Raw genomic sequence first — 26,007 nt, forward strand, 5'->3', positions numbered from 1 at the left:
CTTGGGCCTGCACGCTGGGTGTTTTGGGTTTTTATTTTTATCACACATACAGAGAAGTGCACTGGTATCTGTGCAACTCAGTGAGTTTCTCACAAAGTGAGCACATCTGGGCAGCCAGGAGGAAACATCACCCTGGGAGACCCCCTCATGCCTTCCAGACACTTCCAACCACTACCCCACCCCAAAGTGTTCATAATCCTAAATTCTCACATTGTTTAATAGGTTGAATTTTAACAGGGAAAAGTAGATTAGCAAACACTTCCAAACCATAATGGTCTCGGCACCGTGCACCGCAGAGGCGTCCTAAATCTTACAAACGAGATGGTAGTTTTTTCCTTTGATGTCGTAGGTTGTGAGATGTCCTAGACTCCTCTGGGCGTGCTGTCCATGTCTGCAGCTGTGAGTTCTTCAACAAAAGCCTTGGGGAAAATGCCGATCTTCCCTTTGCACTCCCCTTCCAGCCATTCGTCGTTCACTGATGGAAGGGAAAGTAGAGACAGTGACCTCGGCTGGGTGTTCCACACAGACCGTTCCTCGGTGCGCCTCCACCCCTCGCTGTGCTAAGGGAACGGTCACTGTTGGAAAGTGATTCGAGGCAAGAGTGGACATAGGACTTAGCCATCCTGTGGACGCCTGTGTCTTTGACATGATAATGGAGCAGTGAAATGCAGAAGAATTAGACTTTTCAAAAGGGGAAATAGATGAAATTGAACAAGGATCGTTAGGTACCATTTTTTAATGCGTTTTATCTGAGCTTTGCTGGGAATCTTTGTTTTGACTACAGGAAAGGGACATGCCGTTGGTTAAGTATATTGCTAGTGAATGTTCACTAGTAGATGGTTAAAGAACTGAGAGTTGCAGCTCGTGAGGGTTCAATCCATGTTTATAAAAGAAGGATTTTAAAAGCCCCTATTTTGAGCCTGTAATAAATGCAGGCACTGTACAAGGTTGTATATACTCAGACTTCGTAATAACGCAGTTGTAGATATTACCATTTTACTAAGGAAAAAGACCCAGAGGTTTAAAAGGGCTTGTTTGGGTTCATTCTGCCAATAAATATCAGACAGGTTAGGTGTGATCGCCAAAGCCCACCCACCAGGCCACACAGCCAGCTCAGAAATTCGTCTTTGGGTGTAATACATCCAGATCAGACATTAGGCCCTGGCTCTTGGATCCTATCCCAGAAACTGTTTTAATGATGTGAGGTGTGGCTGGGCATCAGAATGTTTTCTCAAATTCCCCCAAGGTAATTCTAATTGCAGTCCACTGTCTCGATCTTTCCTGTTTATAGCACAAGTCATGGACTGGGAGCATTGGCTTGTCCTGGATCCTGGGAGTGTATTAGAAATGCAAAATCTCAGGCCCTACCCCAAACCTGAGTGGGAATCCATTTTAACAAGATCCCAGGTAATTCACATTAAAGCTTGAGGAACTTGGTGAATGAAACCATCTCATAACTGTTGAATACAGTTAAACTCACCCCCAGCACCACCCAGTGTTTATGCTGAATTCTGTTTTCTATTTAAATGTTACGATAGTTTTAAAATATATGGGAACTTCCAGAATTAAACCAACTTAGACTTGTACATATCACAGTAACAACTACATCCCCTTCTCTCGATATCTACCCAGAAAGTTTTTCTATGTGTTCTGTTTTTATCTCATCCCCACCTCCAAAAAAGCTCTGGACAGTTTAGCTGGTTGGTTGATAGTAACACTTAGAAGATGGTACAGGGAGTTACTAAACCCAGTTTTTGCCATTGAGTTTCCGTTCTTCCTGTAGGAAGATACGCACTGTTAATTGCCACGCACTTGTATACTCACGCTTCACCTCATTAACTGCAAAATCCCCTGCTCTCATTTCTTAATCTGATGGGTTTTCTGTTACAATTGATAATAGTATTAGTTTTTTGGTTTTTTGCATTGCTAATGCACATTTCAGCCATCTGAACAAAGCTGTTGATAGGACTCATTTGCTTCCAGTTAGAGAACTCGGTGTAGTCAGTAGACAAGCATCACTGGAAGCTTGTTAGAAACACAGATCTGTGGGTCCCATCCCAGACTTGACTCAGCATCTCTGGGAGCTGGGCCAAGGAATTTTAACAAACTCGCCAAAGGACGCTTGGGTACACTGTGGTTTACGAAGCACTAAGAACTCCCCACTTGCTGTTCCCATTTTTAATGTTTGATTCCTACCAGAATCAAGAAAGTCACCAGAGACACAGAGTAAGTCTAAATAGCTGCTTTTAAGACAAAATTGACCCCCTTCTACTCTTGTCTTCAAAAGTACATATATCCAAAGAACTATGGCTTGCAGAAGATAGGTGTTGTATGGCGTGGTGCAAAGGCAAAATGATGCCCACCACTTCCCAATTTGTCAACTCTGGGAATGAGAATCCATGACTTCTAAATCGGAGCCACCTTTGAATGTACTGAAATGTTACTTAAATTGCCATTTGCTCCTTCCCTGCCTGTCAGAGCAACAAACAAAAAGGCCGAGTGCTCAGTTTTGCTCCCTCCACCTGAAAGGGAAGGAAATTGAAACCACTGGCTCAAGTTTCGTTTGTAGGTTAGTGATGTTTTCTACTCTCTGCCCTTGAATTTATTTCTGCTAATATGTAAATTAATTTCTGTAATCCAGGAGTAGCACTTACCCATGGATACAACCTGGATCACGTCCCCTTCCAGAAACTCTAGGTCTTCTGGTTGGGTAGCCTCGTAACTGAAAAGGGCTACCACTTGCCTGCCCTCCTTAAGCTGAGGTTCTAATGTCTGGCTCTTAGCATCAGATTTTTCACTTTCCTTGGGTTCCTCTGGAAAGCCTTGGTCACCCTGAAATAATAAAGGGCCCGTTAGTTTTCCTTACTTCCTGGACAGTGAACAGTGAACATCACTAAAGGATTCAGTCGGTAAAATACCAGTGTAGCACCTGGAAATAAACTCATAAAGGCAGGTTTGGGATCAGTGTCTAAGCATAGACCTAATAGATGGTTGGGTAAATGAAGCTAAAGGTCTGCAGGACCATATGTAGTCGTCAAATCTTACCAAAAACTTCATAATCCTAAAAAGGTAGAGTAGATACTATTGTTACTTCTTTTCAAATGGAGAAACAGGTTGAGTCACTAGTAAGTTATAGAATGCAAAGTCAAACCTAGGTGTCTAACTGAGTCCAACACCCTTTCCCCTGCACTCACCACCTGGGGACCTTGTAGAAATGCAAAGTTTCAGCTCCATCCCAAACCCATTAAATCAGAAACCCTGTGGGTGGGGCCCAGGGATCTGTTTAAACAAGCCCTCTAGGTAATTCTGGTACTTGCTAAAGTTTGAGAACCACTGCATGGTGCCATACTATCCAAGGCCATGAGCATTATGCTCATTTTTGTCCCACAGATGTTGAGGAAGGATGCAGTTTCTAGAGATGTGAATCATAGGATTTAAGGAATCAACATTAGAAACTCTGCAAGGCTCAATGCTGTACTGAGTGTTAAAAGTTCTCATTTCCTAGTGCTATTGGCTCCAAAGACTAGGTTTGTATCCCAGCCCCACTGCTTATCAGCAGTGTAACCTCTCTGAACCTGTGTCCCCGCCTGAGATTGAGGCTAGAAGAATGAAAGGAGTGCTCGGTAGATGTCGAATTGTTGAGGAAGTGGCCTGATAGGAACATGACCCAGGGAAGCATGACCCTTGGGCTCCCTGCGCTCACCACTGTGTTCTCGCACCACAGAGTCAGGCAGTAGTTTTTCGCTTGGCCCCAGGCATCCTTCATGCTGTCTTCTGAAAGGGGCACCAGCTCATGACTGTCCCTGGGCCGATAGCTGGGTGGAGATGAGTGAGAACCAAGTCAGAGCACATCAGTGCAAAGCCATCCTCCTCTTCTGTCCTCTAGACCAGCCCCAGGTCCCCAGCTGTCCCCTAACTGCCGCCTGCATGGAGCTCACCTCAGCTTAGTGTGTTCCGGCAGGAGCTGCAGTTTCTTAGACACCATGTCCCGGACCTGGCTGTAGGGGAGTCCGGGCCGAGTCTCCATGGCCACCGTGTACTTGTAGTGCACCTTGAGCGTGTAGAGCATGGGAACGCTGAGCTTTATTTCCTGAGGGGAGACAAAGCAAAGGGAACTCATGAGTGTCTGCGGCTTCCTCTTGGCAACCTCCTGGCTCACCACAGCTTTACTGGTAGCATAGGGAGAGGCCACAAGTAACTGCTTTCAGTAAGTAAGCTGAAGGGTCTTTGGAGGTCTTCTAGCCCAACTCTTGCTTGGATAGGGGTTCCTACTGAGTGAGATCTGGACTACCAGCTATAAGCCAGTAGGAGATGTGTGCATGGAGGTGGGGTTGGGGTGGGGGGTTGTTGAGGGGTCCCTAGCACATGAATGTGAGTATGGTGGCAACTGGTCTACCCTTTCTTTGGGACTCTCTCTATAATCCAGGGAGACAATCCCCTGGTGGACAGCCCAAGCTCTCCCAGTCTCTCCCACTTGGAATAGCACCAGGGAAAAGTGTTACCTTGGACTCTTCTTCTTTCTGACCTAAATGGAGAAGGTAAGGGGTGAAAAAAGATGAATGAACTCTCTTGACCAGCCCCTTTCATACACAGAATGAAACCTCTCAGGACACCCAATTCCACACCCTTTCATCTCTGGGGGAACTGTTAACCTTAACATGGGGAAAATCTCTCTCTGGGGACTGAAGAAGGGAGCCATGAACGCACCGAGGAAGCCAGTCTCTGCTTCTAGGGAGCTGTGGGTAATTACCAAAGGACTGCCCACCCTCACCAACCCACAGAGTCAGCAGGGACCCCGAAGGTCAGTTACACCAGTGGCTCCAAAGCAAAGACAAACAGGGAACGTGAGAGGAGCCAGGGGCCACAAGAACAAATGTTAGAACCACTTTTACCTTTCCTTTATGTTTGTGTCTGTCTTTCATGTGTATAATATATTGATTTAGCAATATGCATGTCATTTATATAAGAGAAGTATACATAAATATATGATGGGATTCATGGTTAATAAAAAGACCACTGATCTCAAACCAAGCTTGATCATTAAAATCACTTGGGAAATTATTTCTAGAAATACAGATTCCTAAGTCTAATCCCAGTCCTAAAAAATCAGAATCAAAGGCCTAGGTATTTATACTCTTAAATCTTCCTAGATTAATAGGTGATCCCTGAGGGACCCCTAGACAGACAGAAAAACCAACAAGAAAGCTAGCAAGGATGTTTTGGAGGGTAATCGGAGAAATTTGAATATGCGATATACATATAATGTATATAATATTAGTTAATTCTCCTGGCTATAGCAGTTGTATTGGGGCTATGCAGAAGAATGATCTTGTTCTTAGGAGGTACCTGCTGCGGTGTGGGGTGAAGTGTCATGAATCTAAATGGCTCAGATAAAAGAAATTACATAGAGGAGTGGGGCAAGTACATGGGGTAAAATGTTAACAGTTGGTGAACTTAGGTAAAAAGTATTCTAGTGTTTTTTGTACCATACTTTCAACTTTTCTGTGGCTTTGACATTTTTCTAAATAAACATGGGTGTGGGAAGCATCCCAGGGGATCCAGAGGATCTGGTGAGCGTGATGATCACTGATCTAGAATCTGGACAAACCACCTATTCATTGCATCTCTACGAAACACTCAGAATCTGCTCAAACTGCACTAGTGACAAAGAGCCCATTACTCCCTGAGGCAGCGCTCTCCACGCATCAGGAGCATCTCCCTTTCATGTCTGCCTCTTGGTTCTTTGTCCCTGAGGGCTCCGCAGAACAGTTTCTTTTCCAGATAATAGAGTACCTCAGACCTTTGAAAAGAGCCACTCAACCCCCTTCTGAGGTAACTGCAGTTACTTCAGCTGTTCCTTCTGGGACTTGGTTTCAGTATTGAGTGAGGGGTTTGGTGACAACTTGAGTTGGGACACTCACTGCCCCCCAGAAATCAGCCACATTTACCCAAGCCCATGTGTGTTCTGCTGCAGGTAAGAAGAAGGGACTCTCTGGTGTTGTGGGTGGGTGGGTGGCTGGCTGGCTGATGCAGGAGAGACGGGCTCTGGGGCTGAGTGGTCACAAGCTGAGTGGCATGTTGAGAGGAAAAGAAACCAGAATATCCTGCAAGCAGCCTGGAGCACTCCTTCACCCAGGCCCGGCATGCTGTTCCAGGGACACTAACCTGGTGACAGTGACAGCTGGGGTGCTCCAGGAGCACTGGAACTGGGCGGAGCTGGAATATCAGACTCCAGGGAGTCTTCCTCCTGGAGGTGACAGGAACAGATGGTGAGAACCTTCATCCTGACAAGTTCTTAGGCAAGAGTAGGAATAGGGGGGCAGGCTGGGGGCAGACCCCCAGGGAAAAGAGCCAGATGCAAACGACTTCCTAAAGGTTGGAGTGCTGGTGACATTCAGGGGAGATGAAGGTAGGGGTTAAAAGGGAGGCAGGGTGGGCCTGGTGACTAAGAATCCAACCCCCTCCTAAAGGGCCTCCCCTTGCCTCATTTAAAGCTTTCCAAGTCATCTGGATGCCATGATTCCAACCACGGGAGACCAAGCCCACAGAGGACAACTGTCACTGCTTCCACCATCTACATGGCTGCTCAGATCCAACAGAGACCGCGCCCAGGCCCAGCGAAGGGTGGTCCTTGAGGGGTAACAGGGCCTGGCAGTGGCTTCAGAAGCAGTGAGGGGCAAGCCTGCTCACTCAGGGCTCTACAGGTCTGCCCTTTCTCTCTCCCTCTCCCTCCCTCCCCTCATTCTCTCTCTCTCTCTCTCTCTCTCTCTCTCTCTGTCTCTGGGCATTTTACCAGCCAATACACTGACTATTTTTCCAGGTAAAGGGGACATTTCTGGGAAGACCTAACCTTCCTAGACTATAGGTGTTGGGTCCCATCCCCTGTGACCAGGAGGAATCACAAAGGTGGGTGGGCCCGATCCGTCCCGAAGATGCCTCTCCGCTCAGCACCTCTGGGCTTTCCCCCTCATCCCAGGCTCAGCTCTGGGCAGCTGGTGCCAGCTCTGGGTGGGCTCGGGACCCGTGAGTCTGTCTTCAGTGATTGTCACCTTTTCCACACGGCGCTTCCCCCTCCGTGGGGAGGTCCGTCAGTGGTTGGCAGTGGGGAGATGGGTGAGGCCTTGGTGCCACCTTACCTGGGGCTGCTGCTGAGGATGGATCCGCAGCTCGACGGGTTCGAGGTAGTTGCAGGGAACGAGCCCCTTCTGCAAAAAGATAGGAGATATGGGTGCTTAAAACTGCCATTTGCTGCCCAGCCGGGCGTGGCTTAGCAGTTGAGCATCAACCTAGGACCCAGAAGATCGAAGTTTGATTCCTGGTCAGGGCACATGCCCAGGTTGCGGGCTCAATCCCCAGTGGAGGGCGTGCAGGAGGCAGCTGATCAATGACTGACTCATCACTGATGTTTCTTTTTTTTTTTTCTTTTTTTCTGACTCATCACTGATGTTTCTATCTCTCTCCCTCTCCCTTCTTCTCTCTGAAATCAATAAAGATATATTTCAAAAAAACAAACAAGAAAAACAACAAACTGCTGTTAGCTGCCAGGATCCCATGTTGCCCAGACCACCCCCGGGGCCTCTGAATACCTGCCCGTTGAACATGACCGTAGCCCAGTTGTCATTGCCCTTCTTCAAGACAAAGACGATGTTCCCGGGCATGACCTGGAGCTCCTCTGGTGTCTCAGGCACAAACCCGAACAGCACACGGTGAGCCTCCCCTTCCAGAGCCCTGGGGGGGGTGGGGGAGAGAGACAAGATCCCATCCACTGTCTGGCCTGGCTCGCGTCCCCTCCCACTGTAGGTCACGCAGAGTGGGCCTGGAGCCGGGAGACTGCTCCAGACACCCTCTAACTCCACATCCAACCGCCTATGTGCCTCTGAGCAGAGCGCGGGGCTCCCGGGGCTCCCGAGAGGCCTCTGGGGGTGGGCTGGACGTGAACGTGCTCCACAGCCATCCAGGCAGTGGGACAAGGATAGCAGTGCAGTCCCTGCCCTCCTGAGGAAGGCCCTGGGTGTGTCTGGCCAGCTCCACGCCTGGGCTGGGGTGGGCAGGTGAGTGCGCAGGGAAAGGCCCCGTGGAAGACAGGTGAGAGCGGGGGTGGGGGTCAGGCGGGCACAGGGGAGGGGAGGGGCGCCCAGGAGGGGCTGCGAGGAGAGAAGTCGGGTGTGTGCACGTCCTGAGGCGGCCTGCTCTGAGCTGCACGGGTCATTTCCCCCTCGCCTTTTCCTCCAGACCTTGGCTCTCCAAGGCGCTGGAGCGTTTGGAGCGTTGACCGAGGTGCGGGCTGAGAGGTGGCCTGATGTAGTTTCACGCTCCTCTGCCCACTCCGGGCCCTCTGGGTGCCTCTCGCTCCCCACTGCCACTGTCCCCTCCGCCTTTTTTTTGTTTCCAACCATTGTGTGTATTCACACGGTGGACACAGACTCCGCCCGCGATGGAGCAAGGAATGAGCTAACCCGGGCCCCTCGTTCTGGCAGTTGCTTTGGCACTTCTTGCACTTTGTTTTAAGCCGCCTTTTGTGGGTGGGGAGAGAGGCTGCTTCCTCCGAGAGGCGATTCTTAAGAACGTTCTAGGCTGTGCTGCTCATCTTACAGGGGAAGGACTTTCTCTTGTCCTTCCTCTTCTTCAGAAAACATGTGCCAGTGGGGAGTGGAAAGAGCCACACAGGAAAGGCCAGGCCGTTCTAGCTCCCTGGGCCCCAGAGAGCTGGGCGCCTGCAGCCCTCGGCCAGTGTCCCCCTGCTGGGAGGGAGTGGCTGTGCCCCATGGGACGTGACTGCCATTCCGCAGCAGCCCCTCGCTACATGCTGGCTGTGCACGTTGACATGGGGACACAGGAGCACCACGTAGCTGTAGCCAGGCTCCCAGGGTCAGTCCCACCACAGACGAGACCCTGACCCCAGCTTCATCGTCTCCACCCCCCTATTGCCGTCGGTCCAGGCTTGGAGCTTGTATATTTTGCGTATTGATCTGTCCCCAACTTACCTGAAGATCTCGGGGGTTTTGGGTCTGGGCGGAGGCTCAGCTGCCTATTGAACATTCGAGAGGAAGGAAGGCAGGACAAGAGAGAACAGACTGTTAGTGGTAATCGGAGCCTCTTCCGGACCAGAAAACCCGCAGAGTGCATTTCTGGCTCCATCGGAACAGCGTCTGGGGAGAGGGCACAGCGTACCCCGACTAAACACTGGGAAATAACACCCCCGCCGGCTCCCTAGGGCTGGGTTTCACCAGCACAGCAGCTCGTACTCGGCCAGGCCTGGTTTCCAGAGCCGGTGAGCTGTCGCCGAGCAACATGGCACCACCAGGATGCTCTTGACCTTGAGCTCCCTCCCTTCGTTAGGACAGTTTCCAAAAAGCTCTGTTCCATAATTAATGTCTGCTCTATCACATGACACTGGGGGCATTTAAATCGACTCGAGAGCCACTGGCCGGGGAGGACTCTCCTTTCAGTGGTGTTCCCTGCTCTGCGCTGGGTACCACGGAGTCCAGTTACCTGGCGGCTTCTCCTCCCGGAGTCGTCTGGCTGCCCTGAAGCCCAAGGGGCCTCCGCGAGCTTTCCCACAATTCAGTGTGAGAAAGATCAATGAATCTGGAACCTCCGGCCTGCTCTGCTCATCTCACCCTCCAGAGCCCCAGCACTGGTCACACTCGGGGCCAGGGGTCATCATTCCGGCCCTGGCAGGCTGGCTGTGCCGCCCTCGGGGTGACCAGGCGTGTGCAGACCCGCGTGGAGGCGCCTTGCTCAGACCCCCCCCCCCCCCGATGCTGACCAGCGCCCCTGCCCACCATGGTTCTCACGACAGAGCTCAGGCCCTGCGCGGCCTGTCCTGCCCTCTTCCCTCCAGAGGACGCTCTGCCTTCGCATGGGCCCCTGTCATCCAGTCCATCTGGAACCATGTCTCTGAGCCCAGCTGGGGCAGAAACACGGTTCGCTGTGGGCTCCCTCCCTGGGTTCCTGAGGGACCCCTCTGCACACAGGCCGATGGGCGCTGCCAGGGGAGCTCAGGGCCCCAGGCCCCCTGCCTCCCGGGAGGCCCCTACTAGCCCCTGTATCCGAGAAGAGGAATTGTTCCAAAGCCTTCGCTAGCATTTCAGTTTTCTGAGAGAACAGTCAAAGCTTCCAGAGAGATGCTCAACAGCTCTCTTAGAACTTGAAGTGAAGATGCACTTGGGGGAAGCAGAACGGCTGGTTTCTCGAGGGCTTGAAGCCTTGAGGGCCTGGTTAAGCCTAAAACTGCTCTATTGCCCACCAGTCGTGGAGCCCGGGACCAGGAATGGCAGGCAGGACCCTCAGCAGCATGAGAGTCAGTTGAAGGAGCCCTTGAAAGGAGGTAGCTCAGCAGAAACATGCTCCCCAATTGGATGTTTCGCAGAGAGCTGTGGAGACCTAGGTCCTGGAGCAGGAGGGACCGCTCACCTGTGGCTGCAGGGGGGCAAACCCCGAGAAACTGTCTTGATCCACCACAGATGCCACCACCTGAAATTGAAGGGGGGGTGAGGGCTCTGCCAGCATGTTCCCCCATCCTCCTGTGGTCTCCCCAAGGCCCCCTCCTTTCTCACAGCCTGATCCATTCTCACTGGCTCAGTCCCCAGGACTAGCATCCTGTGAGTCACCCCGTGGCCCTTACCCAGGGTCAGGCTGGAAGGGAGGAATGAGGGGAACCTGGAGAAAATAAACTAGAAGCGTCTTTCAACAAGACCCCCGCACTGTAAGCAGTCTCTCCTTGCCACCCCAGGGCAGAGCCACAAGGGGGGTACCCTTTTCCAGGAGTCCCTCCCACCTCTCTCAGCACAGCCCACATGCCTTAGGAGACTCCAGGGAAGCTGAGAGACCAACCTACCGTAGCCTTGCCTAGGTAATCCTTTTTGACCAGCTGGGCCACTTGCCTCTCATTTGGTCGAAAGAGCTTGCCCACAGGGATCACCACGGGCTCATACAGCTTCTGTTTCTGTGACACAGAGAGCACAGTATTTCCTTACCTACAAAGCGCAGGTAACGAGGCTTGTCCTGCCTCCCTCACAGAGTGCATGCAAGGAGCCATTAGACAACCTCGCAGAAGCACTTTTGCTAAACATGTAAGGACGGAACTTATTATTTCAGGGTGCCTGAGGCAATAAGAGTTTGTTTCGACGTCACCTTCCACTGAGGGGCTGTGTGGACCTGTCTGTGTTATTTGCCCAGAACCCTCTTTTCCTAAGGGAGCTGCCCCTCTTCCTCTCTGTGTGGCTGGGTGGGGCTGTCACAGTGTAGGAGACACCACCACCTCAGGGGTGGCCCAGAACAGTGCTGTCTTGGGATCTGTGTCCGCTGACCTGGGCAGGCATGTTAAGACTGACTTGTGTCCCCTTGTTCCTGGTGTTTTAAAAATCTGATTTAAAACGAGCTTCATCCCAAATGTGCTCAGACAAGCTATGGATATTTTCAGCATTTGTTCACATAATCAATGCATTTTTGCTGAGAGCCATCATGTGCCTGGCACTGTGCCAGGCTGCTAGGACTCAACAGTGAGCAAGCAGGCACAGCCTCTACCCTCAAGTACTTGGCTCCAGCCTTCTGCTCCCCTTTGCTGCCACAGAGCCCCACTCGGGGGGCAGCCTGGCCAGGGCTCTGCCATCCCATACTCTAGGCCTCAGCTTCTTGGCCCTTCCAGGTTTAAGATCCTGCATGGAACTATACCCCCAGGTGAGTGTTGCCCATGACTCAGAGAAAGTAAAAGCACCACGTCCATGGTTTCTCAATCGCATGCCCGCTGAAACAAATCCAAATGCAGTGCCGGCCTTTCTCCACCCACATCGCCAGGGCACTTACCCACACGCATTCCATGGCTTTGTCAATTTTGGAATGTCTCGGCTCAGACTTCATGCTCATGGCCAGTGCCAAGTGTTCCTCGGCCTTTTTCCACTCCTCCTTCTTGGCATGCATGAAAGCGATGTTATATAACACCTGGAAAAGCACCGGCCAGGCTGTAAACTACAGACTGTTCCACATCTGGGTACCGGGGAGGAGCTGGCATGATGCTCCTGGGATGCTGCCTGGTGACGTCTCTCCCTTTCCCAGCTCCCCTGGGAACGTCTAAAATATACACTCAATCTTGCTATGGACTCACGCCCAGCACAAGGAGACGGTGTTGAGTGAACATCACGTAATGCATAAATCCAACATCCTGTACATTTTTTGACAACCAAGTAGGTCAGGAGGAAACAAGAACTATTGTGTTGTTTTAGTATCAAGAAGAGTGACAGGCTCAAGGCCCCTTGAAGAGCTGGGAATAAAATATGTGTGTGGTCTCTCAAAACAGCTCCTGCCACTGAGCCTAGGCCAAGAGACTGGGCAGGTGCAGGTCGTGAGGAAGAAGGTTCCAGAGGCATCGTCCTACCCCAGCCCCCGCAGAACCCGGCCCTACACAGCACTGGCGAGGCTGTGGAACAGTGGGAATGAGGACACCCTATGGGCCAAAGCTGGAAAGGGACTCGGCCCAAGCCTAGGACAGCGCCTCACCTGGGGCAGGGGCAATGGTCTTCTCACCAACAGCCATAATTTTCCAGGTCTTGGGCTGGGTGGGAGGTTCATGAGTGTTTGTTTTAGTATTATGCTTCACAACTTACACATAGAATCAAATCTTTTAGATGCATCAGCCAGATAAAAACAAACAACAAACAAAAAAAGCCAAACTCCCTTGCCAGGCTGTTTCTGAGCCTCAGGGAGCAGTTGCCTTCTGCATACACACTTGGCTGGCCCGGCTGCCCTTGACCATGTGTGCAGAGCAAAAGAAGAACTCGAGGCTGTTGAAAACTTCCTATTCAGTCTCTTTTTAGGTCTTTTCCATACTAGGTTTTTATGACTCCAGGACTGGAAAAGGCTAGGCCTCTTTTTTAAAAAGCCGGTGGGGTTTCTCAGAGCCAGGGTTAGATCTGGTGGAAGGCAGGAGTGGTTTACAAGTAGGTAAATGCCTGGAGGCTCCCATATGGCATAGAGGCCTTAGAGCCTGAAAAGTCCAGTTTCACTTACAGAGAGGCCCATACAGCCAGCGTTTCCTGCCCCACGGTCATCTTCACGCCAATTACAGGAGGAACATCCCTACCCTGGAATTCTGCTTCGATGCCACTGTTTCATGATCCTCTCGCTAGAGCTCCTTGGTGTCCCAACCCTTAAATCTATGGAAGTGGTTCTTGCTCTGGGGTGATTGATTGGCTATGCCTAGCCATATTTTAAGTTGTCACTCTGGGGGTGGGGTGTGACTGGCATCTAGTGAATAGAGACCAGGGATGCTGCTAAACATCCTATAATGCACAGGACAGTCCCTTACAACCAGGAATGATCTGGTCCAACATATTAAAAGTGCCACGGTTGAAAAACTCTACTGTAGCAGCTGGCCCAAGGCCAGCCAAGTCTCACTGCAAAGCCTCATCTCCCTGGACTGGGAGAAGTGAAGTAAGCTGCTAGCCTGCTGCAGGGCTGGATGGGGACACATGGCCCCAGGGGACCTGGCAGTTGGGGATGCTATTATTAGCCCTGGGCGACCCTGGAAACACTTGGCTTCTCCTGTCTGAGAAACTAAAGCAAGGGGACATTTTTCAGCAGTTCTTCTAAATAAAGATCTGTGATATTTGCAGGGATTTTAGTTTTCAAAGCTAGTGGGGGATTTGAGGTTTAAGAAGGGTGTGGGGAGGGTGGGTTGGAAAGACTACACTAACTTGTGAAATCCAAGCCAGCCATGTTTCTCTTTTTCAGTGATACAGAAAAGAAGTTCTCCTTCTATGGAGAACTTTCCTAAATTTGTGCTTTGAGCTGTTTCATGACTGAGAGGGGACAGATTTGTGCCAAATTATTCTCTCTCTTTGGGTAATCAACCAAGTACATGAGGCCAGAACCATGAATAGCAATGAGCGTGGTCTGTGACTCGGGAACTGGGCAAGGTCAGGGCAGGTCCTGCATGGATAGTGAACCCATGATTTGGATTTGTTAGTATAATCCTGGGCAAACAGCTTGTCAACTTGAGCGATGCAAATTATTATGGATAGTTTCACAGGCCAACACTCTCGGGTCCAGCCTGGGCCCCTCCTCCTCACCTCACAGGCAAACAGCTTGAACTGCAGCCCCAGGATCTTGTAGTCTATCAGCTGGTTCCCTCGCAGCTGAGTCAACGCCTCCTTCAGGTCTTTAATCGCTGAATCATATCTGCAGGACAGGGGAAAACGTAGACCAGTCGGGGCATGGAGGAAAAATTGTGGAATAAATGTGTGTCTGTGTCATTTTCTCCATCTGCCTCCCTGGGACAAGAGCCTTCCTAACCGTCTAGTTTTTTGCCAGCCCTGAGCCCTAGTTTTCTACAGAACTCAGGGTGCAAGGTTTCCCCTGGGTTTGATACAGGGACACTGCTCTGAGGGTGTCCTCTGACATCCCCCTCCTGCCCAGAGCTTTCTCCTTGGCTTCTTTTGAGTCCAATTTAGCTCTTGGTTTTGAGGCTGGCCTCCCCCCCCCCCCCCCCCCCCCGCCCCCGACTATGGGATAAAGAAACCACCGCTGGAGCCGACAGCATTTCTAACACTGCTCCGGGCATGTCCTTGCGCTTTCTTGGATTGGCCTTGTGCTGACTGGCTTAAGGTGGATCAGGGCTGCTGTGGTGGATTCATGGCAGAGAGTGGGGCTGGTCACATCAGCAGTGCCCACGGAGGTGTGGGCAGGGCCTGGACCAGGTCTCCTCAGCCTGCCCCTGATCTCCCTGGCCTGGTGGGAGCAATAGCAAAAAACAAGCTACCCTCAACTCCAGCCCCTCCCCAGCCTGGAAAGAACAAATTTGGCTGCTGGTTGTGTGTGTGTCTCCCACCAGGCAACTGAACCACAAGCCCCAGACCACTGTGTGACCCAGAGCTGCCATGTGTGGCTTCTCTTGGAGGCAAACCTGGAATTTGGCTCAGGCTGCTGGGGACCCGCAGGAGGTGGTTTGGTGTCAGGAGGGTGCCCTCGAACAGTGGCCAGGAGACTGGGGCCAGAGCCATCAGCTCTGCTACCAGCCAGGAGACCCTGGCAACTTACTTCCCTGGCCTCGGGTTCTGGGTCCATAACATAAGGGGTGCATTGTGTAGCAGGGGGGTATTATATTCCAGGAGCATGGGCTGTGAAGAGCTTGCTGGTAGGTGGTCCCGGATCTAATTTCTGGAGTCAAAACCACATGGACTTAACTCCAGGCTCTGCCACTTACTATCTATGACAAAGGGCATGTTGTTTAATTTCTCTAAGTCTGTCTCCTCATTTCAGGGTCAGAGGAAAACAGGAGCACGTGCCTCTCAGGGTTGCTGTGAGAGCTAAGTGGGGTGAAGCATTCCGAGGCATAGGACGGTGCCTGCCACACATCGTAATTTATATTATGATGATGATTTTTTTCAGTTCTAAAACTCTGGCAATTAAATTCACACGCCAATCATTTAGTACACTCTTTCTTAACACCCTAGACTATTACATATTATCAGGAGATAAAAATATGTGACTGTAGAAGCTGGAACTCTGATCTCAGGGAAGCGTGGAGATGACCAGGAGGGCGGGCTAGTCGAGAGTCTTAAGGAGAGTGTCCCCAGGGTGGCTGGGGGACAAGCTGGACATTCTGTCACCGCTGGGTTTGAAGTGAGTCTCACAGCAGCAGTGGCTGTCGCAGTGACGGAAAAAGCAGAAGAGAGGATTTCTCTCGCAAATCCTTGTTAATAAAGAGGCGTGTAAAACCTACTACACAGGCCATTGGTTAAGGATCAGGAAGCATTTCAAGATCCCGACACATCCTTGGGGCCTTCCCTCTCCTTCTTCTTAGGCTGGAAGATTGGGGACTGGCTCCCATTCACTGAGCCCAGGAGAGGGGGGTGGAAACGCAGGTGTCCCCTTCCTTGGGCACGTGCAGTGCCACCGTGTCCCTGCCTGTGGGAGACCCGCAGTCCTCCAGGCACACTCCGGGGACTGTCAGCATTAACCTACAGTGTGCTTCCTCCCTGGCAAAAGCGCTGGTGGAGTGGATGAATTTCGGCTGTGAAGTGACACTGCCGGTGTTGCCCGGTATTGAGCGATCCCAACAAATCCTGCCCCTAGCTCTCTAGCCCATCCAGATGTCAAAACATCTGGGCCTGGTGGGAGAGAAACGGAGAGAACCCACAAATCATTCAAAGTGCTCGCTTTGTATTAAAAACAACAACAGGGTGGGGAGCGCCCTGCTAAATGTCAGTTTTTCCCTTGAAAGCGTCACCTTACTGCCCGCTGCAGGCCTCTGCTCAGCCCGCGCTTGCTCCTGGGAGCCGCGCCCCGGGCGCATTGGCCTTGAAGCTCAGCTCTGCTTCCCTGCACGGGGTCTGAATCAGCTCAGAGTGAAATTCCAAAATAGCCGGCAGCCCCCGCCCACCTCCAGCCCTCCTTCGGTTCTCTTCCGTGCCATTTGAAAAGCACAGTGTCCCCTAGGAGGCCAAGGTGCTGGCAGCTTTCTGCTCGTTCACAATGACACCCCGCTGGGAGCCTTGGCTGCGCTGGACCCAAGCCCCTGTACCCCCTAGTCAGGGGCTCACCAGCTCAGAGGCAAGCTTGCCTGGCTTTTCACAGGCTCTGAGCCTCAGAGGGTTTATAATTCTCATTTTTGTAACACCCCCTGGAAAGGTTTCTTAGTAACTGCTGTGTTCCTGATTTTCCTGTTCTACCCAAGCCCCGTGCAGTCTAGAGCCCATGATAACAGAGAGTGTTCGCAGCTGAAAGAAGTCAAAGCGTCCACCACCTCTGTGATGGGCTGGAGGCCACCATTTCCAGTGTCACAGACTGCAGGACAAAGGCCTTGCTGCCTCACCTCCTTGGGCCAGCAACATCTAAAGGGTGTAACTGGATCCCAGGTCGACGCTCAACCACTGAGCCACGCCCGGCCGGGCATGGCTCAGTGGTTGAGCGTCGACCTGGGATCCAGACGATCGGGATTCGATTCCGGGTCAGGGCACCTGCCCAGGTTGCGGGCTCGATCGATGACTCTCTCATCATTGATGTTTCTATCTCTCTTTCTCCCTCTCCTTTCCTCTCTCTGAAATCAATAAAGATATATTTAAAAAAAAAAAAGGTTAAAAATAAATAAATAAATAAAGGCTGTAACTGTTACTATAGCAGTTCCCAGATTCATAAGGCCCAGGGCCTGAAACACCTGCAGCTTCCTTCCCCTTTCAGATGACAGCCTGGCCATGGTCATCCCTGAGACACCACCGGCCTTCTCAGACACGCTCCCTAACATTGTTCTGAGGAATTCTACAATGACAGGAGAGCAACAGGACATATGAAAATGGGAAAACCAAGAGGAAAATACACGTATAACATTGTCACCCTCAAACGTCCCATTGGAAAGCAAGGGAATTCCTAACCCACTCACTGAGAAGTCATTTTTCCAGTTCTCCATGGCCCTTACTTTAAAATATCTCTTACAGCACTTGCCCATCCTGCCTTGCGTTATAGTTACTGGTGGTCGTGACCTGTTTCCCCCTTTTAATAAATTCCTGCAAGCAGAGGCTAAATTTTTCTCACTTCAGTTTAATTAATTCGATAAGCATTTATTAACTACTGTACTAAGTATTGAAATACAAACTTGAATAAATAAAGATTTCCTCTCTCAGGAAACTCACAGAGTAGCGGAGGAGACAAATACCTAAGCAAATGTCTGTCATAGAGAAGACATGCTGTAAAGGAGGCACAGAGGAGAGTGGTTGCCGCCCTAGCGGCTGAGTGGCTGGGCGGACCCCACTGGAGGGTAAGTGGGTAGGCGCAGCTGGGCCACATAGGAACAGGTGAGGGAATTTGGCCTGTATCCTGTAGTAATGGGATCCACTGGAAGTTCTTAAGCAGATAATATTAATTTTTAAAGGAGATCAGTCTGGAATAAGAGTGGAGAAGACAAGACTGGTTGGTGGCTGGGTAATTAATTTGGAAGTGGTTATGTGGCAGTCAGTTAGACAGATGTGAGCAGAGCAAGGACAATGGGCCAGGTCCAGAAAGTCACTGGGGCAGAAAACCCTGGGTGCCTAGCAAAGGACAATTGTAGGGTGGGACCTCACCCCCAGGGTGACCTTTCCTCCCCTGGCATATCATTGGTCATGTGGTTTGGACCTCCTGACCTTTCCTCCTTAGAGATAACATCTAGGCCTCAGTTATATTTCACAGGCCCAGAAAAGCAGCAAAACCAGCCAAGCAAAGCCAAGGCTGACCTCAGGACCAGTGCATTGGATCATGAGCCCCTGCCCTGACGCTGAATAATCAATCAGTGGAGACCTAGACGCTGAAAGGACACATCTGGGAAACGGCTGAATATTCTGTTGAGATCTTCCCCTGGGACCTCCCCTAAAATCTCCACCCGTAACACCCTTAGGACAGAGGACCTGGAGCGCTCTCCCTCTAGGGAGCCCACATCCTCACCTTTCCCTTTCCCTTCCCCGCCCAGGTGCATTTTTACCATTAGCTTCCTCACTCCAAAGCTTCCTTTGCCTCTCTAACTTGTTTCCTCAGCCCATTTCTCCTACAAATTAGTTCTCCCACCTCAGTGATTTTCCAAAGAAATGTTCTCTTATAGTTTGAGCCTTGGCTCTGAATTCTTTCCAGTACTTAGTTAGACTCAAGTACTGAGGTTGCTGAACCCAGGTCCAATCTGACCCCACTGGTCTAACGCCTGATTCCTTTCTCGCCACCCCCAACACTTACAACAGTCCTGGTGAAAAATGAGGTCTAAACCGGGGCAGTGCTGGTGGGGATGGAGAGGAATGGGTGAATTTAAGAAGCCAACTTGACAAGGTGTAGGACAAGAGACATCCTGGGTTGATCCCAGGTAGAGATTTAGTAGCCAGGCGGCTATAGATGGGAGGCTAACACGATGGGACAAGGTAGGATCCCTGAGGGTTCACGTATAGATTTTCAGGGGACATTGACCCCCCCCCCCCGAAATTGCCGTAAAAGTATGTATATGCTGTGTGTGTGTTTCTGGGAAGATAACCCATACATTTTGCCTTTAACAACCTCTGCTATAGTGATAAAAGGGGAAAGGGTCAAGAGCAGAACCTTGGAGGGGGGACACCAAGGCCTACAGGCTGAGAGAAAGAAAAGGAGGCAACTTAAGGTGGGGAACAGTGCCTCATTTATATTTCCTCACTAGGCTGGCGGTGAGTTAAAGACAGCATTTCGTAGATTTCTCTCTCAGATTTAACTACGATCAATAGAATGCTAATTGAATCCTGGGTCTTATTTCTAGATCTTTCTAAGATCTTTCTGACTCTCTCAAAACCCAAGCCTTTCAGGCTCAGGGACTTCTGGGCATTTTCGTGTAGAAATTTCTTCTGGGAGCCTTTCCTCTTGCTGGTGTCTCTCCTCATTACAAGCTATTAGAGCTAATTAAAGGATGGCCTTCGAGTTTGTCTTTTGAGATTAAAGATGCACTGGAGGATTTGTGCTCAGGTTTCCCTGCATATTCTGTACACCTCAATCCTAGGCTTTCTGTTCCCTGATGACCTCTGTGTGGTCTTTCTTTCGGGAAGACTTTACCTCCCTTGCTGATTCAGATAATTGACTGAATCTACATCTTGGAAGTCTTCTGAGCTTCTTGTAGTTGCCCCTGGCAATAGCTGAGCACAGCGGCCTTACAGGCTGGGATTCTGACCAATCCGCAGGATCAAAGCCCTGCAAGGTTGCACAGGATCAGAGCCCAGCCCCCACCCCAATGCTTGGACACTCTCTGAAGCTTCCTCTCTGCCCCACCAACACCCCCCCCACCCCCCACCCCCCGCTACATGCACACACATAAACACACACACACACTGCCCACATCATGCTCTGACCATTTTCACTGGAGGTTCTTCATTAGCCTGGGCCAAAATCTTTCTCGCTAGAGCTTGTGTCCACCAATGGAATGAACAGTTTCTACAAAGGTTTGCCCTCCCCTACAATAGTCTAAGTTAATGCTTGGAATATTTATTTTTCCTTTGTTAGTTGCATGTTTGTTATTGGGGTATTTTGGGGAGGGGAATGACGTTGAGATTAACTTTGATTTTCTACTTATTTACCTTTATACTAATTATTTTGTAGTGACTATAAACACACTAAAAAATACAGATAGGCTGGTGGAAGGAATGGAAATCCCTGTAAGTTCACCACCCAGAGAGAACTGCTGACAACGTTTTGGTCCGTAGACTTCCATAGACCTTCTTTGAAACAGAAATGGGCTTGTGCTATACATACTTTTTTGAAACCTGTGTTTTAAATTTAACACCTACTGTGAACTATTTTCTATATTTAAAAATATGCTACTTATTTATCTCTGTCAATATGCTCTTATACATATAATGTTAATAGTTTATTTTCTCATTTTGGTGGCTGAATAATATTTCATTGATTGGATTAAACTAGGCTTTTGGAAACATTCTGCAGGAATGAAAAAAGGTTTCAATGCAGTTTCACGATAATCCTCATTGTGTGACAGCTCAATACCTCCCAGTAGTGGACCACCAGGGGTGTTCCCCTGATGGCCAACAATTTACAACCAGCACTGTCCAATGATGATCCATTAGGGATGCTCGTGGGGTGAATGCCAGGCCTGTGGTGGTTACTGGGCCCATTGTGAGCTATGACACAGCTGATTTATTCCCGGGAAAGGCTTCTGCCTCCTGCTGATTGAGTGCGTAACTGCCCAGGGGAGGTCTAGCCACACTTCCCAACACAGGCTAGGGAATGCCTCTCAAGCCCCCATGCCAGCAGCACTGCGAGCCCCTCCGGGTTTCTCTGTGGACTCCCCCACGTGTGCAGCACTGGCCCACTTACTTCTCCATCTGGTGGTAGAGCATCCCTCGTTGGAAGTAGGCCACCGCCAAGTGCTTGTCTCGGTTAATGGTTCTGGAGAAGGCCTATGGAGAGAGCGAGGTTCCATCTGGGGCCGAGGAGCCAGCAGTGAGGTGTGAAGGAGCCACAGGGCCAGGCAACAGGGGCCATTGGAACGCTGGTGTGTTTACAGTGACTCCCAGAGTCAAAACGCCCTGTGTCGTCACTTCCTGGCAGCGTGACGTGGGGCAAGTTGCCTAATCTCCCTGAACCTTAGTGTTCTCCTCGGTATATTAGTATCTGCCTTTCAAGACCACTGACAGGATTACAATAGTGAAAATAACAATTAAAATGTCAGCTACAGTATTTTACTTGTTTATTATAGAAATTTTATTACATAAATATTACATAATTAAAATAATAACAAATACGAATGCAGATAAAAATGCCAGGAGTAAGGACTCGAGCAGGACATCAGAGAAAGGCAGAGAGAGGGAGAAGGAGAGGAGGAGCGCAGCGAGCGATCAGGAGCGGCTGGAGGACGGCGTGGAGGGAGCCCAGAGGAGAGCGGTGGCCTGCCCAGCCTTGCCAGGAGCCCCTGCCAGCAGAGCTGCCCCGAACTAGCTCCTCCCCCACATTGTGCACTTTGCTTCCACAAAATCTGTGGTGCTGTTTGCCCAGGCCCCTGGCAGGCCCCTGAGAGGAGGCTGGCTGTGGGAGGAACTGGCTCTTTAAGGGGGCTGGGGAGCCAGTCGTCTGTCCACAGGGACTTGCAATGACCGGCTTAAAGGTAAAAATAAGAACTAACATTCACACCCTTGTGCGAAGTGACGCAACATTTAACAGGTGATGCCTCACTTAAGCCGCAAGATGTTCAACCTCGAGAAACTGAGAGCTGGAGTCTGCATGACTTGCCGAGGACCCAAGATACAGAGAGAGGCAGAGCTGGGACCTGAGTCTAGATCTTCTGCTTCCAAACCCCATACCCTTTCCAGCTTCCCATCACCAACCCAAAAGGTGATGCTGGAATGCTCAACCCCCTACTCAGGAACATGAGAAAGAAAAAAATATTTGAAAACAATGCTAAAACACCCGCTGTGCCCCCGGCAGACATGATTAGTCAATCACCATATGATTTCCTCCTACCGGCCTCAGAATCCTTAAAAGGGTGCCCCATGTAATTGTCACATGGATGAACTGTCACATCGGTGAAACCTATTTTACTGACGTGCATCCTCTCGACCTCTAAGCTCACCACACATGTGAAAGTCTCAGAAAGCCAGAACGAGGTGTTTTGTCATCAGGTGTGAAGCAGGGAGATGCTGAGTGTGGCCAGCAGGAGTACCCCGAAGAAAACATAACCAGGGGAGTCTTCACAAAGGGGTTAGTGACCGATTCCAGAATGATGTGGAGTTAATAGATGGAGATGAAAGGAGAGCAGAACCCACAGTGGTTCCCACCCCGGCTGCCCATTAGGACCATCTGGGGGGCTTTTAACAATGAGGGCTGCCCAGGCCCCTCCCCAGGCCAATTAAATCAGGACCTCTGTAGGCGGGGGAGGGGGGTGCCTGGGCAGGTCTTGTTCTTACAGAGCTCCCAAGAAGCTTCTCAAGTGCAGCCAGGGTTGAGAATGCTAATTACAAAGGCTCAGGGGAGTCCCAGGAGAGGCACCTCCACTCACTCACCTTCTCTGCCGCTGCCCAATTTCCCAGAACTGTGTGCATGCAGCCGATGTTGAAACAAATCCTGGAGTGGGGGTCCTGGACAGAGGAGAAGGCATCCAGGGCTCCCTTCCAGTCCTTCTTGTCGGCTGCCAGCACCCCTTCATTCCACAGTCTGATGGCCTCAGCCAGGGACATGGTCAGGTGGAGCCAGGAGGCTGTGAGCGCTGGCAGGAGTCAGGGAGAGGGCAGGGCAGCCCCGGGCCTTCACTGTCCCGTCCCGGTGCTCAGAGTGGGGTCCAGCCTCCCTTAAGACAGCTTCCCAGTGTCGCAAAGGCGTCAGGAAATGTCCCCACCTTTCGGAAACTGACGTATAACCCTGCCATGAGAGAAAAGGAAAGAGAGAGACAGGGCAAGAGGGGCGGAGTGTGGGGGAGAGAGGAAGTGCCTCAGATTCTGCCTGTGATGGTTCAGTTCCCCAAAATGCTTCTGCTCCCTTACCCAGCTTGTCTTTTCTTTCTGCCACCCCCTTCTGCGGCAGCCTCGGGCCAGGGCTCTGCCAGGCTCAGGGCGACTTGGGCAGGTCCGTGCACCTCCCTGGGCCCTGATTCCCACACCCTTGTTGAATGAAGGTGTTGGGTGAGAGGCCAGTTCTTTCCAGTCTTATATGAATTCCTTGCTCACTTTCTCAAAACCTCATAGACCATCTTGAAATATTTGTATTTTACCTTGAGCTAAAATGAGTAGTTAGCACATTTCTGAGATAGGATGGTCTTGGGCGTCCGTCTGGGTCTGAGATAACTTTTATGAACACGTATGAAGCTCAGGAGGGATTGCTCTCCAGCCAGTGCTGGAATTAGGAGCCATACGTGATGGTGAATCATGACTTCTTTCATCCTTGTGTGAAAAACAAGAGATACGGGGTCTCCAAAAAGTCACATTTAAGATTCCTTTCCTTGCTGACTTAAAAAAGTAAAAAATCAGTAAAACCTCCCTAAGGAACAATTGTGAGGAGGGAGTATAACCAATTTAACTTACTAAAATTTTGACTTCTTGTAAATATTTGAGAAAATGTATGTTTAGGATGGTTAAGTATTTAGATGCCAACTCTTGTTCTGTAGCAACTGAAAGAACTCAGCAATTATCACCAAACTTCTCTAAGAGCCCGAACATAAAACTTAAACATGTACATTCTATAGGACTTATGGGGTTGAAAGTATGAGAACTGAGAAGACACGCATCCATTCCCTGTGTTTGGAAGGCTTTCCCACCTCACTTCTTTGCCTGGCAAACTCCTATTCATTCATTAAGGCCCAGTTAAATGCCACCACCTCTCTGAAATCTAGCCCCACACTCCAGGTGGTAGAGAGAATTTTCCCCGCCTTTGTATCAACTCTTCATTCTAGAATCCCCAGCTCCAGTTCTCAGCAAACAGTGAAGGAACGTATTCCAGAAAACAAATTAGAAATCACTGGCCAATGACCTGCAGGTGGCAGTGATGTCAGGAAGAGCTACTGCTGGTCCATCCAGTAAAGAAATAATTAAAACCCAATTAGCACATTGATTACTCCGAGGAAAACGAAGTGGTTTTGTAGCTAATTGGGAATAATTAGGGAGTTCTTTTGTAGCTAATCTAGACTTTATTTAAACTTTTTGCCCTTTTTCCCGTTTTATTATCCTAGCCTGTCACTCGAACTCTCCTTAACCTGACACCCATGACTTTTCCAGCCTTGTTTCCCAGACTGTCCTTCACAAACCCCGACAAACTCCACTACTGCCTCCCTCCCTCCAGGGTTTCATTTCCTGCTTTGGCTCCTGCCAGTTCCTCTCCCTGGACTCCCCTTCCCTTGTCTGTCCCTTCAAAGCCACCTTGCACAGCTTTTGGTGCCCTGCTCAGAGATCTCCTTCCTTTAGAAGTCACCCTGAAATCAGGCCCGCCCTCAAGCCGCCACCACACCTGTGATCTCACCTGAACTCCTGTGTGGCACCCAAGCGGAGCTCTGGGTGTGCATGTGGGTCTTAGAACAGACTGTGCCCCTCGGGAGGAAGTCCTGGGGCTGCCCACCCTTGCATCCCCCAGAGCGCGACAATGCCGTTCATCCTCAGTTCTGTCCACTTTCCCTCCTTCCCTCCCGTTGCCAAACGGTCAGATGGATGTATAGTCTCCTAACATCTCCTGGCCTTTCCATCCATTCTCCACACTGCAACCAGACTGATCTCTTAAGGACACAAGTCAGATCACTCACGCGCTGTTTGAAAACCTTGCGTGCCTTTGCATTGCTCCTAGGATACAATCCTTCCCGTGGTAGGAGAAGGACCCTGTGTGCTACCCATTTGTTGCTATTTCGCTCCTCCCAGGGCTCCAGCTGCACGGATCTTTCAGGCTCTCGAAAGAGCTGGGCCTGTCCCCTCCGGCTGGAGCGCTCCGCCCCGGCCCCTGCCTGCTGGCTCCTGCTCACCTTTCACTGCCTCCGCCTGGCCTTCCCCATCTGCAGCCTCACTGGGATTGCCCTGCTCTCTCTCACAGCACACGCTTCTCTCTGGTCACGGCGCGAGTGACAGTTTGTAACTGTATACCCTCGGCGGGATTGTTTCTGTCCCCAGTGCAGAGACAGTCATTACCGCTGTCTCTGATTACAGCACGCATGGATGCTGTTGGTAGGTGGCCTTTTCAGCTGACCTCTGTTTCCCCTCCTTTCGGTAGAACCCGAGTCCTGTTCAAGTCTCCACTCTCCTGACGCCAGCTCTGCTCCTGGGAGTGGGGTTCAGATCGACTAAGGCATGAACATGAGATACAATTCTGGTTAAAAAATGTCAGGGGAAGTCAGCTGAGGATTTCTGGGAAAGATTGTTTTTCTTCCTTACTGATAAAAAAAAAGGAAAAAAAAAGACACATGGGAAGAAACAGTTGCTTGTTTCTCCCCTAGACGGTATTGTGACGATGTGTCTGGAATAGTGGCAGCTATCTTGTGACCGTGAGGAGAGCCAGCTAAGAACAAGCCATTGTCTTAAAGAGAATGGAGAACGGAAAAGAACCTGGATCCTGAATTATGTTGTCGAGCTCCTGCATAAACCAGTGTTGGAGCTGACCTACCTCCGGGTTTCTTGTTTGGAGAGAGAATAAACCTGTTTGTTGTTTAAGCCACTTGTATGGGGTTTTCTATTATTTCTAGTTTAAAACATTCCGACAGATATGTGCCTGTGTTCTCAGTTCCTAGCACGGCACTTGATATAGTAGGTGCTCAGTAAACATTATTTGCTGAATAACTTCTGTCAAGACATTCGTTGGCTAACTCAAAGTTTCAGCTCAAAATTCTGAGTAAGCAAGATCTACGAATTGTTGGTGAACAGATCACAGGCTCCTGTGGCATGCGTTCACTCAGCTGGACGCTGAGGACATTCCCAGTGCTTTCCTTATATGCCTCAGTTTTCCTTCAGTCTTTCATCATGCGTAGTTCTAGCACATGGCAGGTGCTCTGTAGACCCTTGCAAATTAGTTAAATGAACCAAAAATTAAGAAAACTAAATCCTACCTGAAAAAAACTTT

The 26,007-nt window shown here is 50.3% G+C and overlaps 1 protein-coding gene across 1 annotated transcript; it reads right to left on the reverse strand.

The window, feature by feature from the left end:
• On the reverse strand, positions 1-22,787 carry NCF2 (neutrophil cytosolic factor 2). The gene is made up of 15 exons (XM_081120505.1): positions 22,485-22,787; positions 20,803-20,885; positions 14,070-14,178; positions 11,809-11,943; positions 10,841-10,948; positions 10,417-10,476; positions 8,985-9,028; positions 7,587-7,728; positions 7,137-7,205; positions 6,166-6,247; positions 4,503-4,525; positions 3,939-4,090; positions 3,704-3,815; positions 2,655-2,832; positions 1-475 (listed from the first exon to the last, which is right to left on the reverse strand). Exons 1-15 carry the CDS (start codon positions 22,656-22,658, stop codon positions 363-365), a joined length of 1,584 nt encoding a protein of 527 aa, XP_080976631.1. The 5' UTR covers positions 22,659-22,787; the 3' UTR covers positions 1-362.
• Between the last annotated feature and the right edge of the window lie 3,220 nt (positions 22,788-26,007).

The sequence above is a fragment of the Miniopterus schreibersii genome, assembly GCF_964146895.1.
Source record: "Miniopterus schreibersii genome assembly, chromosome: 19".
Classification (NCBI taxonomy): Eukaryota; Metazoa; Chordata; class Mammalia; order Chiroptera; family Miniopteridae; genus Miniopterus; species Miniopterus schreibersii.

Bases quoted from the DNA above. Each gene is read 5' to 3' on its own strand.
- NCF2 (XM_081120505.1), bottom strand. From the start codon at position 22,658: ATGTCCCTGGCTGAGGCCATCAGACTGTGGAATGAAGGGGTGCTGGCA. The intron at 11,944-14,069 runs GTGAGGAGGAGG...GTGCTTTTCCAG, and splicing joins TCAAGCTGTTTGCCTGTGAG to GTGTTATATAACATCGCTTT. The intron at 4,091-4,502 runs GTAACACTTTTC...GTCTCCCCTCAG, and splicing joins AGAAAGAAGAAGAGTCCAAG to GAAATAAAGCTCAGCGTTCC.